The following is a 15312-nucleotide window of genomic DNA, read 5'->3' on the forward strand; positions in this document are numbered from 1 at the left end:
TTTTGGTGACTTCTATACATGCAGTATACAGACAAACAAAGACAAATTAGGGGATATTCAATTTTTATGTTGACCAGCTCCAAAGAATTGTCAGATTCTGTTGTGACAAAGAAATTGAACAAAGTGTTTCCCATCTTCTCTTTTCCACTTGAATCAAAGACTATTTCTCTTCCAGTTCAAACTACTTGATAACAGATGAAAAGTATCTATTGTCTTTGCCCACTGCAGGAAGCAATGTCCAGTGATGCTAAGGGAATCGTTCAGCAGCAGAAAAAGAAGATGTCACTGGATGAAGTGATTCGGGAGACTCAGAGCTTTATAGATAAAATTCGATTCTTGGCTGATGAGGTAATCCACACAGAATTCAGAACAATTTAAAATCCAGGACTTGGCTTTGATTTTCATAATCCCGTGGGAAGAATAACTTCTGGCTTGGCTATCCAAAGAGTTCTCCTTCAGATATTTGGACCTTATTCCCTTTTGCATTAAATGGAGCTGTTATCAAACCAGGGTAGGAAATGTTGGGCTGTGTGGTATGGAGAGGATGCACCAGAGATATATATATTTTAATAAGATCATCCCATACCTGATGGCTTGGAGAAGCCAGCTTTCTGATGTGAACTCATGTCTCCACCTGCATGACACCTGTATGGATTTGGACTGATATGAGCCTGGGGTGCCTATACTGTTTAGCCTGAGAATAACAGAAGAATTGGTATATTTGGTGAGGCCAAAGTCCAGCCACTAGAAAGCTGTGCCTCTGAGAGCTGCCTGTGCTAGCAAACCAGAGAGGGCCATGGCTATTCCCTGGCTCAGAGAGCAAGTGGCGCAGTGGCATGGTTTGCATCCTACAAACAAATTCTCTTCCATCCTAAAACAGAGTGACCCTGCTTACAGTTCCTTTAGGGAACAGCCCCTTGGGTGGTCCTTTTTTTCAAACCACACTGAAGCTTTGCTTGGGATAATATTACCTGGGACAGGGCAAGGGAGTCTCACTGAGCATCATCACAAGCAGGAAAGATGATTATATGTCCGTGTTTGAGCTTGGTTCTGGTCCATTTTGGTTTACTGGTATAGATGAAATTGATGCTATTTCCATGGTAGTTACTTTTGTGGTCTGTGCTTAAGTTATTTCCTGGGACAGAGCCATTCCCAAATCCTTAATTTTAGTTTCTCCTGAAAATACTTACAAAATGGGTATACTCCTTAATCACTCTACAAAGCTCTTTACCTTCAGCTGTAATTAGAAATTGAGGTGTGGACTGCAAAGCATGAGGTGACAGCTTCGTTTAGTTCAGGGGTAATGTGCCACTCCAGCAGCATGAGGGCATCAGCTCTTAGTAAGAGTGTTTCAACAAAATTATGATGGTGGTGGCTCATAGAAAGAATTCAGTTTTATTTTAATATGCCTCATTTAACAGCCACAGAATACAGTGCCTGATGTGTTCATCTGGATGATCAGCAACAACAAAAGAGTTGCATATGCAAGAGTGCCAGCAAAAAATATACTCTACTCCTCAGCAAAAGAGCAGAGAGGCAAGGACTGTGGGAAGATTAAAACACATTTCCTGAAAGTAAGTCTGTGGCACACTGCAAACATAGGTAATGCCTGGGGAGCATTTGGTATTCAGATTTCTTCCAGGGATAGTGTTTTACAGATTAATCTTTGTGATGTAAAAATATGCACGGATTTGTATCCGCCATTTATTAATATTTGCTTCTTACATTTATGCTTGTCATTCTTTAAGCACTCTATCATTGCCAGGTTTTTGATGTATGAGTAATTAATTCCCTCACTATTTGTTATGGCAAGTACAGAACATTGTTTATCAATGGCTGTATACATAAACAAAAAGAAAAGGTATGGCCTCTTTGCTGGCAAAACCATCAGAATGTAGCACATGAAGTCTGGGAGGAGACTGGTGAGAGATCAGCATTCAGCAACTCAGTGAGGAAACCTAAGTATTCAGGGGTAATACAGGAATTGTTTATACTTTCTATTTAAAACACAAGTTTGTGCAATATATGCCCAAAATACTGTTACAGGATTATTCATGATGAAGGAAAGCCCTAGTGGATATACTGCTACAAAGGCAGTGTGACCAGCAATACCTACAGTGGAATATTGTGCAATGTTATTGCTACTGTGACCATAAGGAAAAACCCAAATACTCCAGACAACAGTGACTTCATATAATGACTTTTTAGTGGTTTTTTCACCTTGGACTTCTGGGAATGCTCCCATAAAGCATAGCTAAAGAAAAAAACATCTAAGATCCTGAGATACTTGCCATAGTTATTTTCTAAGCAAAGTACTATCTGCCTGCATGAAATAACATATTTCACAATTAACTATCCAGCCTCTTCAGTATCAAGACTTACCTTAGGAACAGAAAATACTAAACTCTGAACTTAGCAGATGTAGAGAAAATGGGAAGGAAGAAAGAGAAAGTAGTAGGTCAAGACTAGTTATAGTGGAAATGTTTTCTGACCTGCCCAATGAGTATTATTTTTAGTAATACATGGGACTAACTAATGGAGACCAGCAAAACTGTATGAAATGACAAATGGGCTGAAGTCTGGGTAAAGTAGGGCAAAAGGTAGCACTTATGTGTGTGCAGCTATAAGATAGCCTGCAAAAACCTCTGCATATGAAGCACTATGCAGTTTACATAGACTGTTAGTTGAGCAAACTGTTAATGCCTTCCCTAAGAATCACAGAAGTTTCTTGTGCTAAATGAGTCTCAGGGCCAGTCACTGAGGAGAAATGCCATTTATCTGGGTATCAGCTCAGAGAGTGCTTCTTTATTTTACTCTGGTTTGGTAAGGCTTAGCACCCAGCCATCTCTCTTGAGAATGCTGCTGATGTTGGATTTTTTCTTCAGCTCCCAGGCAAGCGCCCTCTGGGCTGGACTGTGCAGGCAAAGGTGGACATCTACCTGTGGCTTGGACCTGCCAGCTATGCCCACAGTGCCATGGAGAATTTGCCTGTAGGATACGAGATTGAATTACCATCTAACACCAACTCAGGGCACAGTGTGCTGCCCTCACCAGCTTGCCTGCTGTATAAAAGTAAGGCACTCCTTCTTCTCCCTATTAACAATTAAGAGAAATGGTCACAAAAGTTCTAGTTCAGAGTGTGGCACAACCCCTATATAAAGTAACTGTTCTAAGATGATAATGGCTTTGCTTCTTCTCATCAGAAAATGATGGCTTCATTGCAAAGTCATCAGTTCTGCCACTGACACTTTGTAGCTGTCAGGGAAAGAAAGAACTTGTTGCTTGCGTTTTCTGTTCCCTGTCCCATGGATCTCTCTCCTTGTAAAGGAAGCATCCCTCAGTTCTCCAGATGATGCATAGAACACCTAGTAGATAAAAGAGTGATGGGAGATAAAAATTGGCACTTAACAGCCTTGCAGTAGAGACCTACATAATTGATTTCAAGTGAATTCATATGTCTTGCACAGCTTCTGAGTATCTCAGGTGTTTCTTTAATGAGACAGCACTAGCAACAGTTCCCCTTGTCAGATCTTGGTTGGAGAGAGCTGATGAATCTTCCCCTCCTACCTGTGTGCTGCACTGTTTCCATGGAGCTGATGTTGCTGTTTTCTCTGCCATGATGTAGCCACACACCTCTTCCAGCTGAGAGCCCACATGTACCAGGCGAGGGGGCTCATTGCTGCTGACAGCACCGGGCTCTCTGATCCCTTTGCAAAAGTTACCTTCACATCACGCTGCCAGACCACAAGGGTAAGTTCCAAAGCCTCTTTTGGTGACTGAAAACTCTTGGGGTTTTTTGTTTGTTTGTTTTGGTTTTGTTTTTTTTTTACAATTAAGCTATGTAAAGGAAAAAGCAAGGAGGCACCTAGCAGGAAAAGTTCAATGCCTGCTGTTAAAGAGCAGATGCTGAGAGTCCACTGCAAACAAGGCAAAAGTTCACCTGTTACCCACTACTCTAATAAGAGGTACAGCAGTAAGAGTTTATTTTAGCTCATAGATCAGATTCCCTGGGACTACTGGGACTTTGTAGCAAGTGTACCTTTCTTCACATCTTTATTTATGTGTTTTAAATTTGGACTGCTGCCATTGCTAGGTATAAATGGGTGTAAGGATGAACCCTCATGGTTCTCTTTTCCTCCAGCCTGTGCATTCAATCATTGGGCAGGGTGAAGACCTTTCTGTGGCCTCTGTAGCCATATGAGCCAGCATGGCCCTTTGGGATGGAATGTGGCAAAGCACACCGGTGGTTTTAGAGGGTTAAAATGCAAATGGGCTGAAAACAGACAGGTGGGGGACTTAAAGGCTGCTAAAATATGCCCAGTAGGGGATAGTCTCCCATCTCCCTCAGGAAACTCCAGGGATCAAATGGGCTCCCTTGGGGCCCCTAGAGAGAAGTGGAAACTTCTACAGAGTTACATCAAGAAGGGTTGAAGTACAGCCTGGGCAAGTGAGCAGGAGAACGATCCCTCACAGAACATGGAGACTGATTTTCAAAGGTTCTGAGCCCTTTACAATTACCCTGGAGTTAAAATTGGGCAGGAATTCTGACAATCATGCCACAAACAGAATTTACTGAGCTAAATGTAGTCTTGCTTCACATCAAATAGTCTTGCTTCAGAAAAAATATTTAACCCTCCCATCCAGCCCCTCTCCCTAAAGCTTCCCAGAAGACTGTTTTAATTCAATTAATTCTAAAATTCCTCTGACATTTTACTCTTTTACAAAGCAAGTATTGTTGCATGTGCCAAAGGGAGCAAAAATAACAACCTTTCCCTAAATTCTAAATGCCTGCTTGTGCTACTTTTGCCTCAGGGTTATCAATTGATTTTTTCCTGTAATGTGATTTTAACTTCTTATAGAAGATGGTGATTGAATCCAATTAAATTAGTGTCTAGATGCACCAGATTCTGGAAAGTAGAATTTGGCCCAGGAAAATAGGTGTTTGTAGGCACTGAAATGTTAATTTCATTCACTGTCTGAATAAAATATTGCAGCTGATAACTTGCATGTTTTCATAAGAGTGTCAGCCAAGTGCCAATAAATGGTAGTAAAGAACCTTATTTCCATTCAAAAGAATGATAGCAGGTTATGAGTAATTTTGCAGTTGGCACATTTCCCTCTTTAACTCTTATCTTTGTTAAATATATATTCTGCCTAGACAGTTAAAACATTCTCTATGATGAAATGGTATAAGCATCCACCTAATTCAAATTACAAAAAATCAAAAACTTTTGATTTCTTATGAGTGATTCATGAAAAATATCTTCTTTCCTTTTCATAAAGTGTTAAGTGTCATTACACAGAACTAGAAGTAAGATTAAAAGAATGAGCCCTGCAGAAGTGAAAACTGGCCTCAGGGCAGAAGCTTTATTTTAATGGCACTCGGCTTGTGCCTGCTTTTCTAAACCAATAGCTTTCCTCTAATACTGAAGTTTGTCTACACAGACTGGTTGTCATGTATTGATATGCTTGTTAGGGATTTGTGAGGCAAACAGGGAAATGGAGAAATTGGAGGTACCAGCCTCAAAGTGAAAGATTCTTCTTCTCCTGGCTGGGAGGAGCCAGACATACGTGGTGTCAGACACAGCATTGTTCCGGCTGTAGAAAAGGAAGTCACCAGCAGATGAGCATGTCCTGTTGAAGGACACTCAACCAAACAGCTCATTAAACATTTCCTTTCTTCCATTAGATCATTCCTCAGACATTGTCCCCCACCTGGAACCAGACACTGCTTTTCAACAGCATTGTGCTTCATGGTGACAGAGAGGAGATCGCCCAGTTCCCACCGGAGATTGTCATCGAGCTCTATGATGACGATGCAGTGGTAAACTCAAAATCCCTCTCACTAAAATCCTGGGCTTTTACATCCTGCTGCAAGCATGAAAGCAAAGCTAAGTCACTCAATAGGTTTAAAATTGATCACCTTGCTGAATGGAGCTCAGTGTTACTGTGGTTTGCAGTTTAACATCTGCAAACAGCCCTGAGATTCACTACCTGGCCTTGTATTTTCCCCACATGAATCTTGCTCCCGAAGACCAGCTTACAGAAACCAGAAGCATCTTGCCTCTAGGTCCCTTGAACACCACTGTAAATATTCTATCTAAGTCTGGGTCAAGACCATGCAGACTCTGATGTAGTCTCTGACTAAATATAGACCTCAGAAATTTTGGATACTCTGAAGAGCTAATAAGTACTCAGCTCTTCCTCTTTATAGCTGCCTTGCATCTTACCTTGGCTTTTTCTTCAGAAGGCGCTTTTTTTTTTTTTTTTTTTTTTTTAAATTTTAATAAATACTAAGCTCTGCATCATCTTGGCTCCTATAACCATTGTGAAAGCCAAGTGCATTTGACCCATGTATTCTCCTTTATTTAGGGTAAGGCAGAATATATTGGGTCTACAGTGGCTGCCCCTATGGTGACACTTGCTCATCAAAGGTATGAACCACCAAAACTTTGCTACCACCCAGTGCACTGTGGAAGCCTTTCAGGAGGAGACCTTCTTGCCACATTTGAGCTTCTGGAGGTAAATTTTCTCAAAAATTACACTTTTACATCCTGGGGCTTACAAAAACTGGCATGGCATCAGGGTCCATGACCATCTTGAATTAAAAGGAAGTGCAGCTGGAACCACTGGGCTGCATAGTCCCCATACAACTCCTGTCACCCCTTCCACCTTGCCAGGGGCCACTGCCCACACACACCACTGCCAGCCTTTCACAGGCCTCCTTTGACTCTCGCTTGCCCTGCCCTAAACTGTGCTCTGGCTGAGAAACTGTGGAAATCCCACTGCCATTGCAATGACCTGCTGTTTGGAGCAGCACATGGCCCTGGCTACCAGCCTTGAAGCTCCCAATACTGCCTTCACTCTTAGGAAAATGAAATGGTGAGTAATAAGGACTGGATTAGGGAGGTTGAGTTTTTAGATACACAAACCATATTAAAAGAAACTTTACATGATCTGCAGGTTCTGTTTGTTTCAGCTGAAGAGTGTTCTGTACAAAGTGAATGCTCCTTTCTCCTTTCAAAATGAGTGCTGTGTCTTGCTGAAGGGATAAAATTAATCTTGCAATGAAGCATCCTGGCATTCAGAGAAAGAGTACACTGAAAATATACAGACTAATGGACGCTGAAAGTCTTGCTTTTGCTGAGAATGAACTCAAGGATTATTGATTTTTTAAATCAAAAAAGCAAAATCCCTTTGTAAACCTTCATGCAGGCATTTCACCCTGCTGTCATTTGAGTACTAAATTGTTTTTCACCTCTTTTTCTCTGTAGTTATTAAATTAATTGATTTGGATTTTTACTGATAAAATGTAGATCACATGTGCGTGTGAATTATTGCCAGTAATTATCTGAGCACTCACCTCTGCTGCAGGTGCTGTTCTAGATACTATGTTTTCCACCCATCTCTTCCTCCACCTACAAGGTACCAAGGAACACATCCTTTCTCCCTTATAGTAATTAGACTCCCACACAACTGTACATAGACAGATAGCCTGGTTAAATGAAGCAGAAGGCTTCAACTTCACAGATCCTTTGAGAGCTGTATCTCACCTGCTTCACCACTCAGTAGTGACAAGTTAGCTTAGGAACACTGCTGCACTCCAGAAGTTTTGCTTCTTTTCCCAGAAGCTGCTTATACAGCTCTTTTTAGGTACCATGCTTCAAGTGAAAGCTGAGAAGAGCTCTGCCTATAGGTTGTTCCCTGCTGCCACAGCCTGAGCTTCTGACAGGATTCATCCTCATATGCTGGCTTCCTCTGTTTTATGTAGGAATTTTCTAAATCAGGCCAGGCTTCAGATCTGTCCTCTCATGGAATGAGAAGGTCATAAATACACAGTTAAAAATTAGGAAGGTGTTGGGAAGTGAAGCCAATGAGCTTTGTCACAGAAGATGCACCAAGCAGGCAGCAGAGCCTGGAGCACAGCAAGAGGCAGAGATGGTCACACCTCAGAGTCTGCTCTTCTCCCACCCAGCTGGAACAGGGCAGTCATGTACACCCAGATATGCTCCTGAACATGGGGCAGGTTCATGTGCAATCACACACAAAGAACAGAAATGCTGCCTGCCACAAGAGTTTAGTAGCTGCAAAGAAATTACTGAGCCCTAATGCTAGAGAGGTTGTTTGGAAGTTCTCCAATGATGAGAGCACGCAATAATGCAGGAACACTATTCCATTGCAGCTGGAGAATATCATCTCTCTCCAGCAAATCTGTGGTTTTGCTGATGTGCACTGTCTGTTCACCAGCTCTTTTTAACTAGAATCACATCTAGAATCTTCCTGTGGAAGTCTTCTAAGCAGTTTTGCTCAGGATTTTTGTTAAACAGAATTACCATGCTTTCCATTTTTAGTAAGTACAATTACCATGCTTCAGTACATGCATGTCTTTAGGGCAAACTATGTCCTACTAGGTAAGAGGAGCTTTTTTCCCAGAAAGGCACATAAACCCAATTTATTTAATACTTTTTCTGCTGTATGCTTTAGCATCACAGCATGAGAGAGAGCATTTCAAGTCACATTCCTTTCACAGCACACTGTTCTGCTCTGCAACTTGTTTTATAAAATTATTAAATGTGTGTGTTCTATGTGCCATAATCAACAGATACTTCCAATACTGGTTTTTTCTTCCAAAAGCCAGCCTGAGTTACAACTGCTTCATTTTTCAGATTCCTGAGTCAGATCCAGACAGACTTCCTCCACTGGATCCACCAGATATTGGCCAGATTTACCCAGTCCCAGCTAATATACGGCCTGTTTTAAGCAAATACAGAGTGGAGGTGAGATACTTTGACTATTTCCCTTTCCTAATGTCCTTTTATTCTCTTGTTGACCAGTAACAGTAACTGATGATTTTACAATCTTGATCAATAGGATTCACATGAAAATAGCATTATAAGGGCATGCAAGGCTGTGTTTCCACTGAGAGGAACAGTGAGGCTGTGTCTCAATTCTGACCTGCTGGGAAGGGACTTCTCTTGTGCCAGAGTATGGCTGGTGGATCCACATTCTGTGCAGCCAAGGAAGCGTCCACAGGAGATGGAGAGCTTCCCCTTGCAAATTACATCACTGGAGCTGAAGTTTGGCATCAGCTATCTCACAGGCTTTTTCTGGGTCCCAGACTTCAGCCAAACAATGCCTTCTGCCTGTGTACAAATGCCTACACATTCCCTACCCTTCCCTCTTGTGTCCAAAGTAGCCTTATATTAGAAAGCTGGGAAAAGTGGCAGCTTTTCCTATCACTGCAATGCCTGATACTGCCCAGCCTCACTGTTCACTGCCACTCATTCTGCAGCCTTCACACCACCAGCTTACCAGCCCATTTCCCTGTGCCAAGCTGGAGTTTCTGCAGGCTAACAGTGTTCTCTCTGCACACCACAGGTCCTGTTCTGGGGTGTTCGAGAGCTGAAGAAAGTCCAGCTGCTCTCGGTAGATCGGCCCCAGGTTCTCATCGAGTGTGCAGGGAAAGGAGTCAAATCCTCTGTCATACAGAGCTACAAGAAAAATCCCAATTTCACTGGCCTTGCAGACTGGTTTGAAGTGGTGTGTACAGCATGCTGCCCCTTGCCTGTCTGTTCTCTGGTCAGACAAGGTGTTAATTACCATTATCCTTTCTTTCTTCTCAAATAATTTCTTCTGTTTCTTGATTGAATACTAAGGGTTATCAGTTCTCCTGCAGAAGCTACTGATTTGAAAATGCTTTAAAGACTTCTGCTACAACCATATCATAAAAGAAGATGATGTTCTTCATGTTAAGTCCCATGTAGATAAGAAGATATGTTGCAATTAGATTTTTACTGATAGGTTGGAACTTGGAGGCAGCTAACAGAAATATATTTAATATTTTTCCTTCTCCTTTCCCATTTTGCAGGGTAGTGTTTGGTTTCCTTTGTTTTCTTTTCATTCTTGCCACTTTCTTTGTGTGTTACTGGGCTATTAAGGGGATTGATAATTTCTGGCTTATGAACTCAGGACCTTCTCACATTGTCACAACTGCAAAGCCATGTATCACCTGTTGGTTGGGTTATAAGAGCTGGCACTTCCAGAATCAGTCACCATCAGAATAAAACAGTCTGTTCAATTTGCTCTTAAGAAAAGTATATCAAAACAACAACATGGATACTGAAGTACAGTACTTTTAGCTCCTATTGTATTGTCCTAAGAGCTGTTTTCTTCTTGGTAGTTCATCCTCTAAGGCATGTAATGACCCAGGGCCCACATCTCATTGTTGGGCAAACTGAGGCAGATAGGGTTAATAGCCTTCAACACAGCAGCAGTGGAATTAAGACTCATAACTTCCAATGCTGCATTCCACCCTTCTGAATGCTCCTGATTCTCCCAATTTATTCTAACAAGAGATGCTTGAATATGCGAGCATGGGATTGATCTCAGCAGCACAGTCTGTACAGTCCACTCTGTATTTTAAAGAACAAAGCTTCTTTTGCAAGAAACCAAAATCATATTGCCTATGCTGAATGGATTTTACATTATGAATATGTTCATAGATAAGGAGGAGAGGGGAGGGAGGGAGGGAAGAGTAGAAGCCTTATTGCTGTGCACAACAAACATTCTATATGTGTTCTACATTCCCTCACGCTGCTGTCTGTCTCCTGCACTAGGAGCTGCCTGAAAATGAACTCTTGCATCCCCCACTAAGCATCTGTGTGGTCGACTGGAGAGCGTTTGGGAGAAGTACTCTTGTTGGAACACATACCATCAATTGCCTTAAGCAATTCCTACGTAAAACCCCATTAGGTCCTCAAGCTGCGCCTAAGAGAGTAGACATTGCAGAAACTGAGAAAGGTGAGTGTTCAATTTTGACCCCAAATGAAAAGACAATGGACCTTCTCAGAGGTTTACACTTAGAAATGTGCTTTATTGTGTTGAGCATAGGCTCAAACTCTTAATCACATGATTATTTGATGATCATCAAGTGCCATGACAATATTTCTGGCAAAATCTTACCTAACTTGCAAAGTTTCAATCTCAGCTTCACCTGAGTCATCCCAGCCTGCTGAGCTATCCCAAGAAGAACCATTTTCAGCTGATGACATCTATGCTGAGGTGGAGCAGGGTAAATGGACAGTGATAGAGCTAGAGCCACCCCTCACAGCACTTCCTGCCACTGAACCAGAGCACTCTGCCTCTGAGCCAGGGAAACAGAAGAAACAGAAGGTGGGTACAGCTGAAAATACCAGCTGACTTCCTCCTGCAGTCTTGCAGACTTCAGCCCTTCCTTATAAAGTGGTAACCTGTTGACCCCAGGTTTAGAGATTTTGGATATTGATGTTGACACCCACACTATCTTGCTGGCCCTCAAGAGAACTAGTTAACAATACAGCTTTGACCCCACAGAACTTCATTACTTCCACTAAGAGATTCTTAAAATGCTTGTAGAATAAAGTGAGAGAAGCTAATTGGTATCTGAGTATTTGCATCCCTTGACAGATAATTATTTATTATCTGTGTAGATTTGCCTATTGTGTGGGTTGCTCCTGTGGCAATGTCTCCAATGTTTAAAGTCATGGCACAGCCAGTAGAAAACACAGACATACTTTAATAATATGATGATCACTATGAAATGTCTTGGAATAAAAGAGACAGGAATTCATATTGCTTTTTATTTAACTCTTGGAGGCTGAAATTATCTGTGTATATAGCTGTTCATGCTTAATACCATGAGTGAGGTGATTAGTTTTAGTCAGTTCTAGTGATTTTGCCATCATTTGGTAGGATATGAAAAAATCCATCCGACGGTCAACAAAGAGGAAAAAAAGAACCATTGCAGATGAATCAGCTGAAAACGTTATTGACTGGTGGTCAAAATACTATGCTTCTGTGTTCAAAATGCAAAAGGTGAGTCACCCAGCATGCCCAAAACTCTCACTGATGAACAATGTTGTAAATGTAGATTTAGTGCTGAATGATTCCTTTTCAGTATTACACTCCTAATGTGGGGTTTGTCCATTGTGTTTTTCTTTTGAAAGGCAAAAGGAATTTTTTTCAGTGAAGGAAAACCTGAAGACAGTAAGTAAATTATTTGCATTTTTTCTATTGTTTTGCGCCAATAGTTTTTCTAGTTTTGCTTCTCAAAAGTTAATTCAAAATCCAGATTTCAGCCGAAGAACTGAACTATCTCAGTGTAACTTTTGATGGCTCACCCTCTTTTTCTTGGGAAGTGTTTGGAATCTGACTTTAGTCTGGTGTACTTCCTCCATTTCTCACACTTCTAGGCTTTCACCAGGTGAGATGCACCCTATTTTGTGATATCTTTAAGCAGAAAAAGGTCATCCTTCTTTGGGTCATCCTGATATCTGAAGTAGCTGTCAGCCTAAACAACAGCTTTCAGTTTTAAATAAACCTTAAATTTTATGTGAAAACTGTTAAGATCTGTTTCTTTGCATTGGGGAGGAGTCAGAGAGAGGAAAAGAGTGGTCTGGGAGGTGGCCATCAGGGAGGGGGTCATGCAGGACACCATCACACTTGGTCCAACAGCTCATTATTGAAGACTGGTAGCCACAGAGAGCATAAATTGCCAACTCTCTGTCTGGGAGGACCAGCAGTAAAAGAGAAGATCCCAATGTCCAGCAGTAAAGGAATAAATAGGCAAAGAGCAGAGGACCTCTTTAAAGATATATATTTTGCATCTTTGAAGCATTTTATGTGCTTTGCTTACTAAAACATACATGATATCATTAAATTTCTGCAGATAGGCAGACTTCTGACCACATAGCACTGATCATAGAGGATGAGCCAGACAAAAAGAAGAAGGATAAGACATTGAAAAGGGTACAGAAGGAAACTCCAAACCTAGCAACACTGCAGGTAAGGGAAAAGCAGACTGAGGTAAGGCTGTTGTTATTTGCTGTCTCTCCAAAGTATGACATCAGCAGCTGAGTTGGGCAAACACTCCTTACATATACTTCAGAGACTTTAAAATGAATAAAACACACTAAATTATAGTGATAATGCCCTTCAGCACAAGGGACGTGGAGGAAACCAGGGTCTCACAGGGTGGATGTGGCCCACTTGGTTTTAGACATAGAATTTATTGGTGTAGACAAATCCAGAGAGACATCAATGAAATTCAGTTTTGTTGTTTGCATTTAAAATGCTGTAGCTGGAAATCCCAAGTTTCATTTAGAAATATTGTGGCCTATTAGGAATGTCTTAAAAAAGAGATGGAAAGCATTGATGGTTGGTGTATCCTCCCTGATGGGAAATAATCCTCAGCTCACATTAGATTTGGTTGGGCAATGATAGAAAGAATTCAAAGAAAATAGTATGAGTTGTGCAAAATGTCTGGAGAGATGAGAGGTTTTAAAAGATTAGGACACTTTGTATTAGATTGTAGCTGAATAAATGGGAATTTGAAACTGCTGTTTCCTTTTTTTTAAGAGATGGCAGTAGTATAGGCCCTTCTATTTCATGCTTGATAAATTACTGGGGGAGAGTATTGAAAAAAAAATGCTCTTTGAAAAATTATTTGGTCTTTTGAGCTATCCTAAAGCTCTGTCCCCACAGCACTTTATTATTGTCTGCTTTGCTCTCAGGTTTTGACACGCTAACACAATAGAATGGGTCAGTTCAACAAAGGCACAATGCAGCAAGGAAACAGAAGTGCAGCACATCCACAGTTCTTCACTCACACCAGTGTTTACAAATGTTCATTTTGGCCCCTACAGATTCACTTCCACCTGCTGCATTAATGTGTTATTTCAATAGTTGGGGAAAGACTTTGATTGAAGATAAAACTGGTACTATTTTAAATGGGGAATTCACTTTTTTCCTCAAGGACTTTTGCAAAACCTTGGTTTTTATTAAAGTCTGCATTTTAGGTCAAAAATGAATTTCTATTCATTCTCTAATAAAAAAGTTGCTATAAATATATTTACTGCACCACAAAATACAAGCTCTCTTCTATTTTCAAAGATTTATGAAGGAGACTTGGAGAGTGAATTTAATAACTTTGAGGACTGGGTGAAAACTTTCCAGCTCTTGAGAGGAAAATCTAATGATGAAGTTCATGCTGATGCTGAAGACAGAATAATAGGAAAATTTAAGGTAAGCTTTAATATTGATTAAATGGGTAATAAGTTAGAGACTTTAGGTTTTAATACATATTTCAGGCATGCCAGGGATGAAAGAAATAGACATTGATAGCCTGTTGTAAATAGAATTAGTTTTATTATATCTAGAGTCAAGTTTTTTCCTTTCCCATTATCGGATAGAAAAAGCATCATCCAGCACCAGGTGTTCACTTCTGTTTTGAAATAAGGAATTACAAGGAGTTTGAAATTATAGAAGGGGAAGAAGAGATGTATTATGTAGTCCAGATTTCACTAATGCAACTTGGTTTCTACACTATCAGTTACAGAACCTTTTATGTAATTTTGTGCAATTTAAGTGTAGGCCCTCAAAGGTACAGCCACATTCAGGGCTCCATCAGGTAACCTGAAAACTTCAAAGCCTGAGCAATGTTATTAGGATTTGTTTGTAGTTTAGAGGAACTGATTAAACTAATTGATATCTCAATTATCTTGCAATGCAGATTTCTGTCCAGATGACTAACAAGTTGCTTTCATACAGTATGAGCTACTCAGCAAAATGAGTTGATACTGATTTATATGAACTGCAAATGATGCCTTAAGTTTTAGCTTTCGTGTTTTTCAGATTCTGTGCTGCCCAGGGGTGTAGTTCTGAGCCTCATATTAACTGTTATTAAGCTCTCTTCACAAAGTAGGTAGACAAAACAAATCCTTTTCCAGCTTGAGACCAAGGACAACAGTAACAAATTTTCAGACCCAAAAGCATAAACAACATTGAACTGAAGAGAAAAAAATAAGAAGATGTGACTTCATAAACTGAAGCTGTAATCGGACCATTAACCACAATATGCAAATGGACCAAAACTTATAAAAGTGACTGGTTGTGACTGGTTGTCCATTTTTTTGTGGCCATTTTGGGTCTATCTTGGGTATAGCCCTGGCCAGGCTCTTGTAATGCCCAAGGTGTACCCTTAAAGGCCTTTTAATAAATACCTAATTTATTCTCTTAGTTCTGTCTAGCCTCTGTTCCAGATCAGCCTTCCCAAGGCATCACAAAAATACTTTTGGATTCCTGTCCCACTCTTATGAAACTTAATCAATGGAATTACTAATTTGCCAATATAGAGTTAAGTCAAAATATTATTTTTAAAATATTAATGGTAAGAAAAATGGATTTAGAACACCTACAGGTATTAGTTTTTAGTAGTCAATAGGCTTGGAGCTACTCCTTGTAAATACCTAGATATGATAGTACCATACTGCAGAG

At 40.6% G+C, this 15312-nt stretch overlaps 1 protein-coding gene across 2 annotated transcripts in view; it reads left to right on the forward strand.

Annotated features, from left to right (window-relative positions):
- FER1L6 (fer-1 like family member 6) overlaps positions 1 to 15312 on the forward strand; it is a 73704-nt gene that overhangs the window by 40751 nt on the left and 17641 nt on the right. For both annotated transcript variants that reach the window (XM_083868252.1, XM_083868251.1), the window contains exons 17-30: positions 229 to 348; positions 1422 to 1574; positions 2886 to 3072; positions 3626 to 3750; positions 5690 to 5824; positions 6373 to 6522; positions 8667 to 8777; positions 9379 to 9540; positions 10617 to 10800; positions 10988 to 11172; positions 11731 to 11853; positions 11985 to 12024; positions 12707 to 12822; positions 13930 to 14061. In XM_083868252.1, coding sequence (XP_083724378.1) covers positions 229 to 348; positions 1422 to 1574; positions 2886 to 3072; positions 3626 to 3750; positions 5690 to 5824; positions 6373 to 6522; positions 8667 to 8777; positions 9379 to 9540; positions 10617 to 10800; positions 10988 to 11172; positions 11731 to 11853; positions 11985 to 12024; positions 12707 to 12822; positions 13930 to 14061 — 1923 coding nt within the window. The remainder of the gene's footprint in view (positions 1 to 228; positions 349 to 1421; positions 1575 to 2885; positions 3073 to 3625; positions 3751 to 5689; positions 5825 to 6372; positions 6523 to 8666; positions 8778 to 9378; positions 9541 to 10616; positions 10801 to 10987; positions 11173 to 11730; positions 11854 to 11984; positions 12025 to 12706; positions 12823 to 13929; positions 14062 to 15312) is intronic.

Source organism: Zosterops lateralis, assembly GCF_965231275.1.
Source record: "Zosterops lateralis genome assembly, chromosome: 1".
NCBI classification, from domain to species: Eukaryota; Metazoa; Chordata; class Aves; order Passeriformes; family Zosteropidae; genus Zosterops; species Zosterops lateralis.